The sequence below is a fragment of the Trifolium pratense genome, linkage group LG6 (genome assembly GCF_020283565.1).
Source record: "Trifolium pratense cultivar HEN17-A07 linkage group LG6, ARS_RC_1.1, whole genome shotgun sequence".
In the NCBI taxonomy this organism is placed as follows: domain Eukaryota; kingdom Viridiplantae; phylum Streptophyta; class Magnoliopsida; order Fabales; family Fabaceae; genus Trifolium; species Trifolium pratense.
In genome coordinates this window covers 45,510,264-45,527,694 of record NC_060064.1, presented here as the reverse complement: position 1 = coordinate 45,527,694, position 17,431 = coordinate 45,510,264, and the positions used below count along the sequence as shown (strand labels likewise).

At 33.0% G+C, this 17,431-nt stretch overlaps 1 protein-coding gene and 1 long non-coding RNA gene across 6 annotated transcripts; both read right to left on the bottom strand.

The window, feature by feature from the left end:
* Positions 1 to 3,222: 3,222 nt before the first annotated feature.
* On the bottom strand, positions 3,223 to 8,826 carry LOC123888788 (L-type lectin-domain containing receptor kinase S.4-like). 3 transcript variants are annotated; one of them, XM_045937952.1, is made up of 2 exons: positions 8,694 to 8,799; positions 3,223 to 6,959 (listed from the first exon to the last, which is right to left on the bottom strand). In XM_045937952.1, exon 2 carries the CDS (start codon positions 6,345 to 6,347, stop codon positions 4,332 to 4,334), a length of 2,016 nt encoding a protein of 671 aa, XP_045793908.1. In that variant the 5' UTR covers positions 6,348 to 6,959; positions 8,694 to 8,799; the 3' UTR covers positions 3,223 to 4,331. The 3 variants fall into 3 exon arrangements, with proteins under 3 accessions (XP_045793908.1, XP_045793909.1, XP_045793910.1); XM_045937953.1 differs by having other exon boundaries at positions 3,224 to 6,259; positions 8,694 to 8,826; XM_045937954.1 differs by having other exon boundaries at positions 3,224 to 6,211; positions 8,694 to 8,826.
* A 5,516-nt stretch (positions 8,827 to 14,342) lies between these two features.
* On the bottom strand, positions 14,343 to 17,169 carry LOC123888793. Of its 3 annotated transcripts, none has more exons than XR_006802285.1 (5): positions 15,998 to 17,169; positions 15,373 to 15,799; positions 15,085 to 15,238; positions 14,744 to 14,829; positions 14,343 to 14,646 (listed from the first exon to the last, which is right to left on the bottom strand). It is a non-coding gene; the product is annotated as an uncharacterized LOC123888793 (long non-coding RNA). The 3 variants fall into 3 exon arrangements; XR_006802286.1 differs by having other exon boundaries at positions 15,373 to 15,690; XR_006802284.1 differs by having other exon boundaries at positions 15,373 to 15,421.
* Between the last annotated feature and the right edge of the window lie 262 nt (positions 17,170 to 17,431).

Below are 17,431 nucleotides of genomic sequence, written 5' to 3'. Positions count from 1 at the left end.
AAATGAGTTGGTCAATAATCAAAATTTTCCATATGTAAAATTTCAATTGTATCAAAATATTAATATATAGACATTTGTTCATAAAATCTGATTGAGCAATTTCTATATTTATAATTGAGCAAAATAAATACTATGAGTTGGTTGTATATGAGTAGTCTCTAATAGGTTGACACATAGGAAACCTATAAACAAAGAGAATTAAAATAAAATAAAAAACTTAAATAGGAGTTTTAAGGAGTTTTAAATGTGATAAGAAGATCGAAAACTACCAAAATTGTGAACATAAAACTCAAAAAGTTGTAAACAAATGACACATATGCAACTGATGCTTGAGAAGATGCCATGTAGGATGAAAACAAAGTTGGTTAAGCAAGAGAATGCCACATAGGAAAGTTTCCATTAGAAAAAACTTCTAAACATATAAATAATAGATAGATTATAAAAAAACTTCGATTAGAGAGTTTGCTTACGTGGCATCTCTATATCTCTATAATACTCCCTCCGTCCCATTTTATAAGAGCTAGTTTGACTAAATGACAATATTCACTTATCTTGTTTTAACCATATTTTTTTTAATAATATATAGATTTAAATATTAGCATATAAGATCTTGTTTGATTTGTTTTGATGAGTATTTTCAAAATATCAAATTTTTATAATTTTTACTAATATAGAATTAAAGATATTAGTGATCAAAATTGTGCGTTGACATACATGCAGTAGTCAAAGTAGTTCTTATATTTTTGGACGGATGTATCTGGTACATTCTCAAGAGTAAAATCATATGTGTCATTATTATAGAGCTTTTACTTATGCGGAAATTTTAGCATAAGGTCTGTTGTTCGAATCTCATTGACAACAATAATTCAATTTTTATAATAGGAGTATTACTAGTATGTTAGCTCGTGTCGTGCACGGGATTACTTTCTTTTTTTAATATTATTTGTGTTTATTTTGATATATTATTTATAATATAAAATAATTTAGACTTCATTCTCAAATGAAAATTTAAGTAGTCATGATGCTTTTCAGAAAGAAATTGTTTCGCGTTTCTCATGCTACATCGGTGAGAGATTCTCCTTCTCTCTTTATTTCTATCTTTCCCACATGATAATTTTCATGTTTTTAATAATATTTTTTTCCTTATATTTTTTCTTTTCTTTTGAAGGTTTTTTTTTCTTTTGAAGACCTGCTAAACGGACCAAAGCTACAACCACAACAACAACTAAAAGTCAGGCCAATAAGCCATAGCCAAACCGAGAGAAAACAGAATTTCTTTTTTCTTTTGAAGGTTGTCTATATCATTTTTTATTATTATATATTTTGAATGTTTTTTTAAAAAAAAAAATTAAAACAAGGGCGTGAAAATGGTTATATTATTTTGAATGTTGTCTATATGTTTCTTTCAATTGTTTGTGAGATTGATTTTAATTAATTTACTTGAGTATGAAAATACGTTATATGTTTAACGATGTTACAGGGACATAGTGGGGACGTGGGAAGTACTCCCCCATTCCCCACTACCCGTTCAACAACACTAAGAGATTCTTTCTCTCTCTCTCTCACGTCTCTATCGCCGGCAACTATGTAGGGACTCCATCAACAAAAAATAATTGTTTGTTTTATACTATTTTTCAAATGAATATTAGTAACATACTTTGATTATATATGTTCCTATTATCAAAAGTTTTATTTGTCATTGTACCACAAAGAAACAATCTTCACGTGTAAACGTCAAATAGAAAAATCTATGTATGAATCTCCACTCACATTGATAAATTAGCATCTCTAAAAAGGTTTGAACAAGGTTTATGGAAATCTTAAAATTAGAATTATAAAAAAAATTCAATAGATTATAAAAAATTAAAATTATATTGATTTATTTTAGGTTTGGCATAGATTTCATCAGCCGGATGTGATCTAGTGAAAGTGAGATTGACGCAAAATATGGAAAAATTCTCGTAGTTGGAATTCAAATTTTAATTAGTCAACGGGTATTTTTAATAGTGGGATGGGAAGTGTTTCATGTTTCCCATTATAAACCTCTCTCTCTCTCTCTCTCTCTCTCTCTCTCTATTTTTATCTCTATTCCGTCTCCGTTACAGGACCCTATATGAGCTCTATCAACAAAAAATAGTTGTTAATTAAAATTCTCTGCTAAATCATCACTATCTTCTACCTACACTACTTTTCACATCATGGGGATCACTTTTCATCGCGCTAAATAAAATTTTGAATAAGTGAGCCACGTGATAAAATATGAAAATATAGGTAACCTCGCAATCGAAATTCAAATTTTAATTAGTCAATATGTATTTTGGATGAGAAGTGCTCCCCAATTCCATTAATCTACACCAATGAGAGATTTTGTTCCTCTCTATTTCTATCTCTCCTGTCTTCGTTACGGGACTCTATAGGGCACTTGATAGGAGTATCTATGTGGCCCAATTTCAAGCTCCCATTCTTCTATTACATCATCATTCTTGATTTTTCTGAAAAGGTAAACACCAAATGCAACAAAACACAATGCAGTAGCAGAAGCTGTAAGTGAAATACCAGTTATCAATATCAAAGACGCATGCGTCTTCTTTGGTTGTGGAGGTTGCGGTAGTAAAGACAAATCAAGACGTGGTTCTGGACCGTTGATTTTAAAGTTCCAACCCAATAAGAAATGAGAGCTAGCAAGCATACCAGTTAATGTAGAGAATCCAACTAACATAGTATCAAGAAGAATAGGTGATAGATCCATATGTAAGGACAAAATTGGTTTTTTGGGTTTAATTGAAGTTGGAGAAAGTGTAACACTAACAACAAGATTCACTGAAGAATCATAATCAACCCAAACAAGAATTGGTTTTCCACTTTAGATATTATTATCTTGTTTGGTTGAATCATTAATGAGTATTCCAACAGTAACAGATACATTTGACTTCAAAGCATTGATGTCTATTCCAACATGGTTATCATTGATATCACCAAAATCTAAGTGTTTGGCAGTGTCAAACTCAACAGCAAAAAGATGGTTAGAGAAATTACCAACACTACTTGAATTGAGAAGACCAAGATACTGAATTTACACCTTTGAGATGCTTAGAAGGTGCTATTGTGAAAGCCATGCCATGTGTTTAGATTTGCCTTTGGAAATTGATGAATGCTTGTTCTGTTGTTGGCCCGGTGCGCGGAGGTCTTGGCGCAAGGCGCCGTCGTGTTCCTGGCCTGGAGATTTTTGGATCTGCTCTTGGCGCAAGGCGCCGGTTGGGCTGCACATTGCGCGGTCGGGAGTATATATTGTTGCTGCTTCATTTGTTGCCGCCGAGAGAGAGCACAAGAGAGAGAAAGAAAGGGTTTGGCTAGGGTTCTTCATCCAACCAACATCAATCTAGAGTCACAGGGGGTTTCTTTTGAGTATATTCTAGAGTTGGGGATGTGATTATAACACCTTGTAATAACTTATCATTGAAATCTCTTGGTCACGGGAAGAGATTTGGGAAAAAGAGTAGAAATAGGGAAAATCTATTTCATGCAACTCTTTTGTATTGAATCTCATTGTAATCAAGAAGGAAGTTTGGTAATGGAACGGAGAGTCTCTCTCCCCAAGAGTAAGTTGGTTTTAACCGAACTGGGTAAACAAATTTCATCATGTTATTTATCGCTTTTACTTGTTTTAGCTTTTGTGTTTAATTGCTCATTCATTTTGATTTGGTTGCTTATTTGTTTGCTCTAAACACTAAAGGATTATTGGTGTGGTTATCTTCGGATCCACAACAATAAAACTCATGTTCACAACCACAAAGGTTATAGAAAAACCTTCTAAGAGAAGAGGGGTTTGAATGATGAAAAGTAAGAATGAAGGGCAATATTTATAGACGAGAGCAACACAACTGATTCGCTGGGAAAACGTCTTTGCAAAGGCCAATCAGAAATGGCCACCATCCACAGGCCAATCGAAAGTTACCCAAACGGGGTAATTTTTTAAGAAAACTGAGATAAGTTTTTCCCATCTTCTACAGCCGACCCCATGAAATGGTTGGTGTCACAATGCACTACTAAAGTTTATGAATAAGGAGAACATATAAGTATGAATATTTTTCATAAGATTTCAAAGGAAATAATTACAAGATTAACTTATAATTTAATAAAGTTTTATACAAATTTCTAAATATTTTGCTACTTTATCATCTGAATATGATAATCAATATCCACATGCACAAATATTTTACTAGTGGCATGTTAAACAACACATATTTCATGAGTGAGTCAAATAAAGGAATCCCACTTCTCATATCAATATAAATTAGAGGTCACCTTTCTACTCTAGCATTGGGAAGTGACTAAGGTGAATTAGCAAAAGAGATTGAACTAATATTAATGTCTCTATTTCCAAGATAGGAACTAGAATTCGTCTTATCAAATGAAGAAGATCCAAGAGAGTGCAAAAATTCACCAAACCCTTCTTGTAAATCAATACCTCCTGGCTTTCTCAATTCATTTGGCAACTCAACTTCTCCATCCAAAATCCTCAACACTTGTCTCATGCTAGGCCTTATAGTTGGCACATCATTAGAGCATATCATCCCCAATTTCAACACCATCATTACTTCATTTTCATCAAACTTACCATTCAATTTTGGATCCACTACTTCAAGCATTCTTCCTTCTTTGTATTTTTCCCACACCCATTCCACCAATACCAATTCTTCGTGTAATAGCTTAGGTTCAATAGGCCTTCTTCCGCAAGCAACCTCCAGCAGAAGCGCACCGAATGCAAAAACGTCAGAGCTTGTAGATGCCTTTCCTGTTCTAGGAAACTCCGGCGCTAAATAGCCTAAGGTTCCCACAACTCTTGTGGTGCCGGGATTAGCACCATGTTCGTACAACCTTGCCAAACCAAAATCACCTAATCTTCCATTGAGCTCAAAATCTAAAAGCACATTGCTTGCTTTAACATCTCTATGTATTACCACTTGTTCATACCCTTCATGTAGATACAAAAGACCCGAAGCAACACCCTTTATTATCTTAAACCTTTGTTCCCAACTTAGCACAATTTCTGAATCTTCAAACAAGTACTTGTCTAAGCTTCCATTAGCCATGAAGTCATACACAAGTAAAAGGTCGCCTCTGCGGCGACACCACCCGAGTAACTGAACCAAATTCCGGTGGCGAAGCTGGCCTATGCTGGCAATTTCAGACACAAATTCCTTCAGCCCTTGTTTTGATTCATGTGAAACTCTCTTAACAGCTACTTGGATCTTTGATTTAGGTATTGTCCCTTTGTAAACTCTTCCGAAACCACCCTGCCCAAGTAACTCTTTCTCCTTAAAACCTTTTGTAGCTTTCTTGAGTTCTTGATAGGAGTATCTATGTGGTCCAATTTCAAGCTCCCATGCTTCTATTACATCAGCATTTTTAATTTTTCTGAAAATGTAAATACCAAATGCTATAGAACACAATGCAATAACCACAGCTATAACTGAAACACCAGTTATCAGAGAAGTTTGTTTCTTTTTTGGCTGTGGAAGTTGTGGCAGTGACAACAAATCAAGTGATGGTGCAGGTCCATTGATTTTAAAGCACCAACCCAATAAATAATGAGAGCTAGCAAGTAAACCCGTTGAAGCAGAGAATCCAACATACATAGTATCATGAAAAATAGGTGATAGATCCATATGAAAGGACAAAATTGGTTTTTTGGGTTTAGTACTAGTTGGAGAAAGTGTAACACTAATAAGATTCATTGAAGAATCATAATCAACCCAAACTATAATTGGTTTTCCACTTTTGATATTAAGATCTTGTTTGGTTGAATCATCAGTGTAATAGCCAGCAATAATGGATGCATTTGAATGCAAACTATTGATATCTATTCCAACATGGTTATCATTAATATCACCAAACTCAAAGTCTTGAACAGTGTCAAATTCAACAGCAAAAAGATGGTTAGAGAAATTACCAACATTACTTGAATTAAGAAGACCAAGATACTGAATAGGTAATGCTTTTAGATCTTTTGTAGGTGCTATTGTGAAAGCCATTCCATGACCACCAAGTTTAGGATATTCAGGAACAACAGCAATAGCAAAAGATGAAGAAAAGGAAAAAACTGTACCGGTTGTTGAGTTCTTCAGCTGAAAAGGTTGAGAGTAAAAAGCATGACCCATTAATTTGCTTGTCTCATTTGTTAATCTTATTATTCCATTTTTCTCTATCTCTGCAATTCCATTCAATGTTAAATTGTTAAGATCAACATCCTTGAATCCTGCATACATGAACTGGTCAACCTCGGATAAAACTGGCACGAAAAGAAATATCAAAACTGATATCATAAATTGAAGAAGGATTGTCATGATGAACAAGATAGTTCAGCAAAGGAAATTGAAAGGTAAGGACTTGAGATATGATATTGTTGATGGAACAAGCATAACAGTTGGTTTGCTGAGTCGAGTTTAATGGAAGAGATTACAAACAAAATTTGGAATGAGTATATGATAGCTTTCATAACCCTACTCTTCTAAGTGTGAAGTTTTGATGCTTTAGCAATCTTGTATGTCCCTACTATACAAATTCATGAATAGAAATCATGATGAATTGGAAAAATCAGAAACATGACAAATTCATAATGGCCACTATGGACTTGGGCAGTTGGCTGCTTTGTATTAATTTTCTTCTCTAATTAATTTTTAGGGTAATTTTCTATGGTAGAAGTACTCTTTATTGACTAAATGGTATCAAGACTCTAACTACCATTGACTTGAGGTTAGTCCTCAATGTATTTTATAATCTAAATGTCAAAAATAATATTTTCGAATAAATTACTGTAATTATTAAAGTTACTGAAGTTTTTTTCGAGAGTAATGCAGAACAATTGTACATGTTAACCGTGTCTGGTACGTTTTGATAAAGAAACCTCGGAAGATGTATGCTGCAACTTTTCTCCATTGTAGAGAATGGTGTTTTATCTGCATAGCATTTTGTTTATACTTTATATAAAAAGTTAGCTAGATTAATTTTGAATATGTAACTTCAACATGTATATGCAAAAAGGTTAAAAATATCAAGGACTTATGAAGTAATTTTGGGGAAAACAAAATGCGCATCTCAGATGCACCAGGATACTATATACAGGTTGAACAACATAATGTCTGAAAGAAATAAAGAATAAGCAAGGCAGGTTCAGTCTCGCATCTCCCTATGAAGTTAGTAAACAAATTTAGGAAATACAATGTAAAGGTTAACATTAATTCCCTTTTAGTGTTGTCAAGCACAATAAAATGGAAAAAGTGAACTAATGTTGATTCAATCATGCATTTTAAAATTTCTCTCAAGTCCAACTCAACCCCTATAAAATTGGTTTGTAAGGTGGCGACTAACCACCATTTATAAACACATTTTTGAGTCCTATTTCGACTAATGTGAGATTCTTAACACACATCCTTCACGCCCAGAACTGAACATCTGGAGTGTGCCTGACCGATAGCGGTAACCTGGTGGTCTGATGGATCTTGGATAGACTTTGATATCATTTTAAAATTTGGGTTGTGCCTAACTCAACCTCTACAAAACCAATTTATTAGGTGATGATTACCCACCACTTATAGACACACTTTTAGGATATATCTCGTCCAAGAGACTCTTAACATGCATCTCCCTATTATTTACTTCTGTTCAATTTTCCAAAAGTTACAAAAGAAACTTTATCCTCTAATTAATCTCTTTCCTCCTAACCTTCACATAATCTACCTATGGATGATCTGATTCATGACTGTCATAATATATCTATATTTACCTATGTATGAACTAATTTAACTCTATTAAACAATGTACTAAACAAATCAGACGACAGAAAATACTATCTAGAACAACACAAAATAATGCAAAGCAAACAAAGAAAAAAAGAAGTTGAATCAAAACCTTTGACTAAATCTATAGTAGCATTTGGGATTGAAACAACATTTTATCTATATAAAAATTCTCATCAAAGAGAGAAACCTTAAAATAAATACTCCAATAAAAACACTCGGGGTGGAGAATATTTTCACAAACTATAATTTTCTCACCGCTATTACAACTCTAGATTGAAGTCATAGATAAGATAAAATTGTAGAAAAGTAATTTACAAACTATATAGCATGTGTTTGGTGTCACGGTGGATACGCCAGAATCGCGGTGATCCACCGTGATTTTGCAAAAGCTACAAAGTGTAGCTTTTGAAAAATCACGGTGGATCGCCGTGAAAAATCAAAGAATGCTATAATAATGAGAACTTTAATTACATCAAGAGGTACATTTGGTGCATGTATGACATGTTTGGTTGCTCTTGATTATAATTTATTTTGTCTCAAGAATTGATTCTTGCTTGAAGATAGAATTTTTAATTTTTTCCCAATAATTTATCATTCAATTAATTTCACATGAATGTATGCAAACATAAATCACTTTACTTTAAACTAACTTTTAGTTTTAGCCAAAAACGATTTTAAAGGATTAATTCAGTCAAAATCAATTATTTTTGCCAACCAAACACACTCTTATATAGCCAATGAGAACAATTATCTAGTGTAACTAACTTTTCCATCTAAATCTAATAACCACAACCAATTGAAGAACAAAAAAACTGAAAGTAAGAACACAAACAGTAGTTGCAAATTTTGAGATTTGAAATGAAAATATTAAAGCATAATTGAAATTGATACCGTGGAAGAGGTAGAAGCATCAACCACCACCGTCTTTGTATTTCACGATCGACATTGATTGAAGGATATAGGCTGAGCCGGTGAGCCCCATTTTCAGTTGTGAATGAAAAACATTAAAATTAAAATTAAAATTAAAAGACTTTGGAGCTGTGTGAGGAAGTTAATGAGCGTTTTTTTTTTTTTTACATCATAAGGAGATCGAACCAAGCACCTATAGCGTATTATCCAAACTACTCACCACTAGACCAAACATAATAGCTTTGTTAACGAGGGTTTTGGACCTGGATTTGGTTCGATTAAGATTGGATGGTTTTTTTTTTACCGTAGGATGGTTTATATTTAAAGATGATAATTTTATATTTTAAAATATTAAAACTGTATTGAAACATGAACCGTTTGATGTTAATTAGATGACTATGATGCGCTGACTGCATCATAGTGACTGCACGTAATCCTTTTTGTTGTGCTAAATTGTAATTTTTTGCCACATATTATTATTGTAACGACCCAATTTTCATATTATTATTTTTATGTGTTAAAATATTTTATTTAACGTGGCATTTTAATTAAGTTAATTACTTGAGTTATTTATCGAGTACTTTAGTTATTAAGCGAGTAGAGAGAGTTAACGTGTTATTGGGCCAAGCCAATTGGGCTTGAGGCCCAATGGGCCTTGTGTGTGTGTGTGTGGAGCGCCCATATGGGCATAGTGAGGGAAGAGAGAATTCATTTTCTCATGTTATTGTGTTCTTGAGAGAAAGGAGAGAGCTTGAGGAGCTAGGGCAAGAAGGAGAGCTAGTGATTCGAGAGCTTCGTCGCGTTTTCTTCGAATCCAGGTAAGAGAGTAGATTTCATATTCGTGGGTGACTCGAGGAAGGGGAGAATGTCGATTTCTCCTCACCCGAACTTCCTCCACCCCATTTTCGTTTTAGTTTTGGATGAATTTTCTTTATGGAAATCGATTCTAAGGTTCATAACATGCTTAATATGCTTTTAACATGATGTATGAACGAATTTAATGGTTAAAAACGAAGTTTATGAATGATTAAACTCAAGAACTTTGTGTTCTTGAGAGTTTTGAGTAAAAGTGTTAAATCTCTACTTTTTCGTAGTAAAAATGGTAGATCGGTGAAATGAACCGTCCTTTTGTGTTTAGATATGTTTGTTGCACTTGAATACAAACTCATTTGGGGTTTATAACATGAAAAATGGGATTTTTGGGTGAATTTGGGTGGAAATCGCATGTTTTGAGCAGTTCTGGCAGGAGCTGTTCGCTACAGCTCGCTGCAGCTCGCCACGAGCAGGTGACCCACTGGTGCGGTTCGCCGAAGCTCGCTGAGCCTTCGCTCAGCGAACAGCTCGCTACAGCTCGCTAAGGCTCGCTTAGCCACCGTGACAGCACAGCACTTTGCTAATTTGAATGACTTTGAGGGTTCTAACATGTTATATTATGTATTTTACCCAGTTTTTCGAGTAGATTCCGATTCCGGAGTTTGTTTTATGATAAAATGCATGCTTAATACACTTTACTTATATTATTAGTATTGTGTTAAAAATGTGAGTAAATGCATTGTATGTGTTGATGATTATGATGATGTTTATTTAAATGTCAAAGAAGTATATTAAGGTGTTAATCAACTTAATAAAGAAGGATATTAGAATTATGTTATTCTAATAAAGAAGTATATCGAATTATGTTATTTGATAAAGACGAATATTAAGGTATTGATTATCTTAATAAAGACGGACGTTGGATAGTGTTCCACGTTATTGTTGATGGGCTATATGCCATAATTGTTGATGGATATATTCATGAGTTTTGAGTGCATGCATCATGAATATTTAGGGATATTGGCTTGTCCAATAAAGAAGGATATCGAACTATATTTGTTTGATAAAGAAGGATATCGGAGGTGAAATACCCTGATAAAGACGATGGTACCACATGCATTAGAGGTGTCTAGAGGACATAACATGAATGTGAAGCATTAGATTGCATTAGGGATTTTGTGTGCATTTTATGATAAATGATGTTTGACACATACTTGGTAAATGTTGATTGTTAATCCGTATGTGAGGAGCAGAGTCCGTCATGACTATAAAATGAACAACGCAGGGTCCGTCATGACCATAATCTGAACAATGTATTTGTTGATGTTTTGGTATTGTCCGAGACGACGTGAAACTATATGTTTGGTGTATTTTGTGGATGATTGATTAGGTGATAAATGAAGTATATGCATGATATATGAATATGCATGAATGATGGTGATGTATATGTATAATGTATGATTATGCATGTTTTTATGAAGAAGTGTTTAAGTACCATTTACTTACACTTGTATATTTTGAGTATGTTATCTAACTCTCTTTTATGTGTTATGTGCTGGACTGTTGGGGGTCCAGATTTTACAGGATTTTGTGGTATTCGATGTCGAGTCGTCGGTGAAGCCCCGCTCTGATTGTGACACGGGAAAAGGGGTTTTATATGTATATAGAGTCTCCTTATCTAGGTTGATTTGTATAGCTAATAAATACATTAGTTGATTTAACATTTGTATAAACAAGTATTTTTACTAATTAACTACATTAGTATTATTTTGATTGAAGAGTGTAATGCTCGAACCATGACTTTTATAATAATAAACTTTGATTTTCCGCCGCGTATTTTGAAAGAGATTTATAATGGTAGATTTTATTAAATAATGGGTTTGGGTGTTACAAAAATCGCAAGTTTGTTTAAGAGGTCAAAATCACAAGTTTGAAAGTCAGAGGGTCAAAAGTACAATTTAGCCTCTTTTTATTTTGTCTAACATGAAATAGTGAGTCAAGTGATGCATTGTGCATAAGTCATGAATAACAATATAATGAATATGAATTTTACAAAATTTACGTTTGGATTGAAAACTTATATCATAATCATCCGTAAAAAAAAAATTAAAAATTGAAAATCATTGTTTGATATGTTACTAAAACCCATCAAAATTAACGGTTTATATGTTTTTATTGAATATCATTTGTTCCTGCGTGGATTTTAAGAGGTATATGATTAGTGAGATCTAACCGGTGATGCGTTTATTAGGGCTCGACAGGGAGAGTCATGGTCCTACATATCCCTAAACGATTAGAGAATCATAGTCACGTAGTTCACTTGTAAACTGGCGGTACAGGTGTATTTCATAAGTATCATAGTAACAGGGTGTTAGACACTGATCATGGTTTCTCTATGTGTTGGGTGAAAGAAGAAACATGATCCCCTTTGTGATGTTTATTATGCCTTATATACAGGAGTGTCATAGGGGAGAGGATAGTGGAGATAATAGAGCAAGTAGTTGTAGGTGTCTCATGTGTTTCTATTTTTATGTATCTTTACCTAGGCATGACTCGGTCTCGCACAAGTCTCATAAGATAGGCGGATTAATGTTTGGGCATATTTTTCTTGATGGATCAAGCATAAAGAATCTTGAATCTCGCTCGGAACACCATTGATTTCATTTTTATGAATGATCAATATAATATAAACTTTCAATAAAATGGTGAATTTTATAAAATTCATATTCGTTATAATGTTATTCATGACTTGTGCACCATGCACCACATGAACAAAGCAAAGAAAAAAAAAACAGATTGAGAGAGACAAAAGATGCGCTAAAAAATCGAAAAAAATTGCTTTATATATTTTAATAGTTGTTCAGTTGAATTCGTCAACCAAAAGGTTTTTTTTTTTTAAAATCAGTAGCCACTTGTATGCAACCACCAATAACTTGATACTTACACGTGTTGACGGTTATGTCGGTTTCAAATGAGGATTTGTGTTCAGCCCTAAAAGAATAGCATGCTTTATATTTTTTAAAAAATTGAGAAAATAAAATAGTAACAATACAAGGTGACTTAGATGTGTTTGGTTGGAAGTATACTGAGGAGAGGGAAGACTTTGTAGGATTATATCATATCCCTGAACAATTGCAACCTACCCCCAATCACTAGGAATCTTTTAAAATATTTCTCTCAAATTGTATTCTTCAATCTTAATCCATGGCACCCCCACCAATGAAAAATCAACTAAGACTGCGTTGTTTTTTAGTCTTAAAAATTCGTTTGGTGGAAATCAAGTCATTAATTCAACCCATGAACAAATTATTTTAAATGTAAAAATGATTTAAGAAATTATTCAAGCAACTATTCCTCAATATATTTCAATTTAACATTGTCAACATGCTTCTTTCCTTATTATACGTACGGTTCAAAGTTGCTTCTTAATCTAATGGTTTTGGATTAGCATGACAAGATTAATCTCTGTTATTATTTTTTGAATTATCCCATTTGGAAAAAAATAACCAAAGTACCTCTTTCAAACTTTTTTTTTTTTTTTTTTTAAATTGCCTTACTTTGACTTTCTATACGTAGCTGGGACACAGTTGAAGCTGGATTAGTTTCATCTGCTTAGTTTTTATTCCTTATGATGATTTTTTTTTTTGTATATAAAATAAGCAAATAGGTTAATTAAATACACCTGAGAGATATTGTTGTGTGACTTTGAAATTGATGGATAGATCTATGCTAAAAAATTTGGTTGTCTTTTATATTTTGTATGTTCCCTTACTAATTTGCTCCTCTGCTCATATTAGTTCTCTATTATCTTGTGTTTAATTTCAGAACACAGGGATTTCTGGCCCTTTTTAGAACCAACTGAATCTATCAACTTTGTTTTATTTGGTAAAGAGACATAGGGATCTAGGCAGCAACAGACATGTTTTGTGTCGTTGATGATTAATCTGGGACATAGGGATCTAAGTAACAAAGGTGTTGGATTTTTACACAATATAACAGGGAAGTTGTTACCTCTGTTTTAAATTGTAAAACTTTTTAAATAAGGAAATATGAAGAGAAATTGGTCAAAGCGTTAGCCGAATTTTTTTTCCAATTTCAAACCATGTCATTCGCATACTTTTGTTAATCATAATCTCCCACTATTAAGCAATTTCCTTTAATTATATTACTTTTATTTTGCAGATGATGAATAATGATGGTATCAATGAAGAAATGCAGGATTTTGAAGGTGAAGAGCTAGATGTAGATGTTTAAGTTTTTGTAATAGGATACATTTTGAAGATGTTAGTTTGATTGTGAATGATTCACATTAGGATATACGCTAAAGTTGTTAGTTTCATTCTGAAGATGTTAGTTATGTTGTGAATGATTGACATTAGGATACACATTAAAGATCCAACAACTTTATGTTGATAAATGTTATTTTGGTATCACTAGTGGAAAAAACACTTCTTAGGTCGGTTAGAATCGACTTCTTAAGTCGGTTCCGAGCCTGGCCTAACAATTCCAGTCATAAGAAGTATTGACTTCTTAAGTCGGATTTGGACTGACTTAAGAAACGCTTTTTAAGTCGGTTAAAATGACGTTTTAAGTCGGTCTCTACCTGACTTAAGAAAAGGCGACATAAGAAGTTTGAAGTTCTTAAGTCAGATTTTGACCTGACTTAAAAACTGACTTCTTAAGTCAGTTAAAGTTTTACCCGACCTAAGAAGTGTTACTGTAATTTAAAAAAAAATATAGCCACAATTAAATCGTGGCAAACAACACTTTCTTTACAAAAAAATAATAAAAAAATACAGTAGCTCTGCATTTGCTAACCAAATATCCAAATGAGAGTAATTTATTTTGCCCAATTTAAATTACATAAGAACAAATTTACAAACTAATTTAAGGGGTATAATATCACTCATGAAGAAATAAGTAACTAAACTAACTACAAACTAATTACAATTCTAACACACACTGAGAACCAACACAATAATGAATATGTGAATGTCTAGTCAATAATACTTTTCTCAATGTAAAACTTCAGTTCCAACAAAGTATATTGATGCAGAGTTGCAGACTCTTCTAATTCTATATAAACCAGTTATATAGACATGTGAAGTTCACTTTTCCAACACTGTTAAGAAAAAGTTCATTAAAAGTGAACTAATTTAAATAGATTGTGACATAAAAGTTTACATAAAAAGAGACACCAATACTTAGGGGAAAATTACCTCATGAACAACTTCCGTAGATTGTGACATATTGCACACTATATAGACAACATGCCAATCAGCTTATAAGCAGCATTTTGTACGGCCTAAAATCACGAGAGATATAATTAATAATTCAAACATATTAATCAACTTACTAAGGGTCTATATATGTAGCATTGAGAGATATAATTCAAATGCAAAATAACATGACACTAAACAACACAACAAAATCTAAATATCAGATGAGACTAATTTGCAAACACGTTACTATCTTAATTAAGGTATGTTATCAAATAAAAGAAAGACATTATTATAAAAAATTTTAAGTTATTTGACAAAATAGGCATATTTGAGCTTACCTTTGTGTGGATTAAAAAGAGACTAGATAGATGTCAATAACTTGAACCTTTGTGTGAATTTCCTATGTTTGAGAGCGAGAGATGTGCCAAACCTCATAGCTTATAAGTTTGTGTAGAACCTCAGATTATAAAATAATTTTATAGCACACAAACGCTGCACAACATGAACACGTCAGTTTAGTATTTTTTGCACCCAAAATAAAGGAAGAGATGCGAGGAATAAAGGAAAAAATGGGTATTCAAGCTCGCTCAAACAAGTTCAAGACCAGAAAGGGAGAGAGTTCATACTTGTAAAAGGATTGAATCCACAAAATTTCTTTTGAGTAACAGGAAATACCTGTCATGTGACATGATAAACAAACTAAATAACTTCTAATAATTGATATTGGAACTAAGATAATGGCAGCAATGCATATGTCACAACAGTTGACATCTGTCATTGCCGCCTTCTATGCACATTATCAGTAAGAGGATTATAGATTAGTAAACAATTGAATAATAAGTTAAACACAAAGTGAACACTTCATATCCAGTCCCCTTCTAGCTATGTCAGTACAAGGGAGAATATTACAATCCTCAGACTTGAACTTATCCAAGTTGCTTTGGCTGTCAGAAGAAACATATTATAATCTAAATATAAGTGAGAGATATCATGGTGGCATTGGCAGACCTACAAACAAAAATAATGGGGGGAGCTGCTAAAGAATCACACCATCTAACACAACACGCCCTCCAATAACAAGTCAAAATGAATTGATTCAAGCCATGTCAATCATAGAATATCACAAAAGTATAAAACTGAACCAAGTGTTACGAAAAAGTTCAGTAATAGTGAACTAAGTTAAATATAGTATTTACAGAGGTTTACATAAAAAGAGACAACAATACTTACGAGAGCAAGGGCGAAAATTACCTCACAGACAACTTCCATAGATTGTGTCATATTAATAGCTATTGAAACTGATTTGAACTTGTATACAAGGGCTGCAATTTCTTTCAAACTTGACATATTTTGAGAGCCCATCACCTTGACCTCTCGCAAAACCAAACTGATTTGAACTGGTATATAAAGGAAGAACTGGAACTAAACAACCAGTTCTTGAATAACACCCTATAGCAAGGAAAACACAAACGGCATGCTTCGATCTTTTCAAACAAACTAAAACGAAACAATCTCCCAAAACTAACAACAACAAACCAGGACAAAGCAATACTTATCATCTATTGTGATAATTGTTGTGGCTGCATTACAACAGTAATACACTTATTATTATGAGTTGCAGAGTATTAATAAATGATAATGAAAGCCTAATATAGCATTATCAGATATGTAAACCAACCACAAGATAAGGTCCAATTTCCTGTGAACCTGTAATGATAATAGAGTAAAAACACACAGAACCAAAACCATAGTAATCATCATAAGATTCATAGCCTCTATGTATAAAGTTGCTTCCCCAAAATTATATTATAAGAATAATTTAAAATAGATACTAATCCACCAAATTAAAAACTGTTAAAATGTGGAAAAAAGAGAATATGTAATATTCCAACAAATTAAAATTATACTCCACTCAACATCTCTCATCACTACACAACAACTAGAAGAGAAAATAATAATAATAATAATAATAATAATAATAATAATAATAATATGGAAATTGCAATAATCTCTTTGCAACACAGCACCAGAAACAGAAAAGGAAACAATAGCAACAAGAAATTGCAATCAAACAACTAAAAAAAGAAGTTAGGGTTTGTAGATTACATATACGGACTAAGAGAGCTGCAATGGGGTTCAAGTTTGCAGTGAAGGGTTGGGGTTTGCAGCGACGGGGTTCGATTTCTCGGCGGTGAAGAGTAGGATTTCTGGGTTTTATGTGAATGATTCGAGTTTGACTAAGGGATTTCTGGGTTCGTGAGAAGAGTTTAACAAAGGGTTCGATTTTGAAGTGTTTGCAGTGATGAAGGATTCAATCGATTGTTTCAGTGAAGAAGAAGAATTGGATTTTTGTTGCGGTGAAGAATAAGGGTTCGAAGGAACTGTATTGTTTCTGCGTATGTTAACTGTGGGAGTTTGTTAACTTTTTTTTTTTTTAAAGTTTAAGATTTTTCTTTAAAAATTTCACAAAACAATAAAAATAAAAAAGATTTTTCTTTAAAAAAAATAAGAATTCTTTTTATATTAAGGGACTGGGTTCGATTCTCGTATGCTACACAACACAATTTAATTTGTAAAAAATAAATGACACTTCTTAGGTCAGGCGAGTGAAGCCTGACTTAACAAAAGGATTTCTTAAGTCAGTTGTCATGACAACTGACTTAACAAAAAAGATTTCTTAAGCCA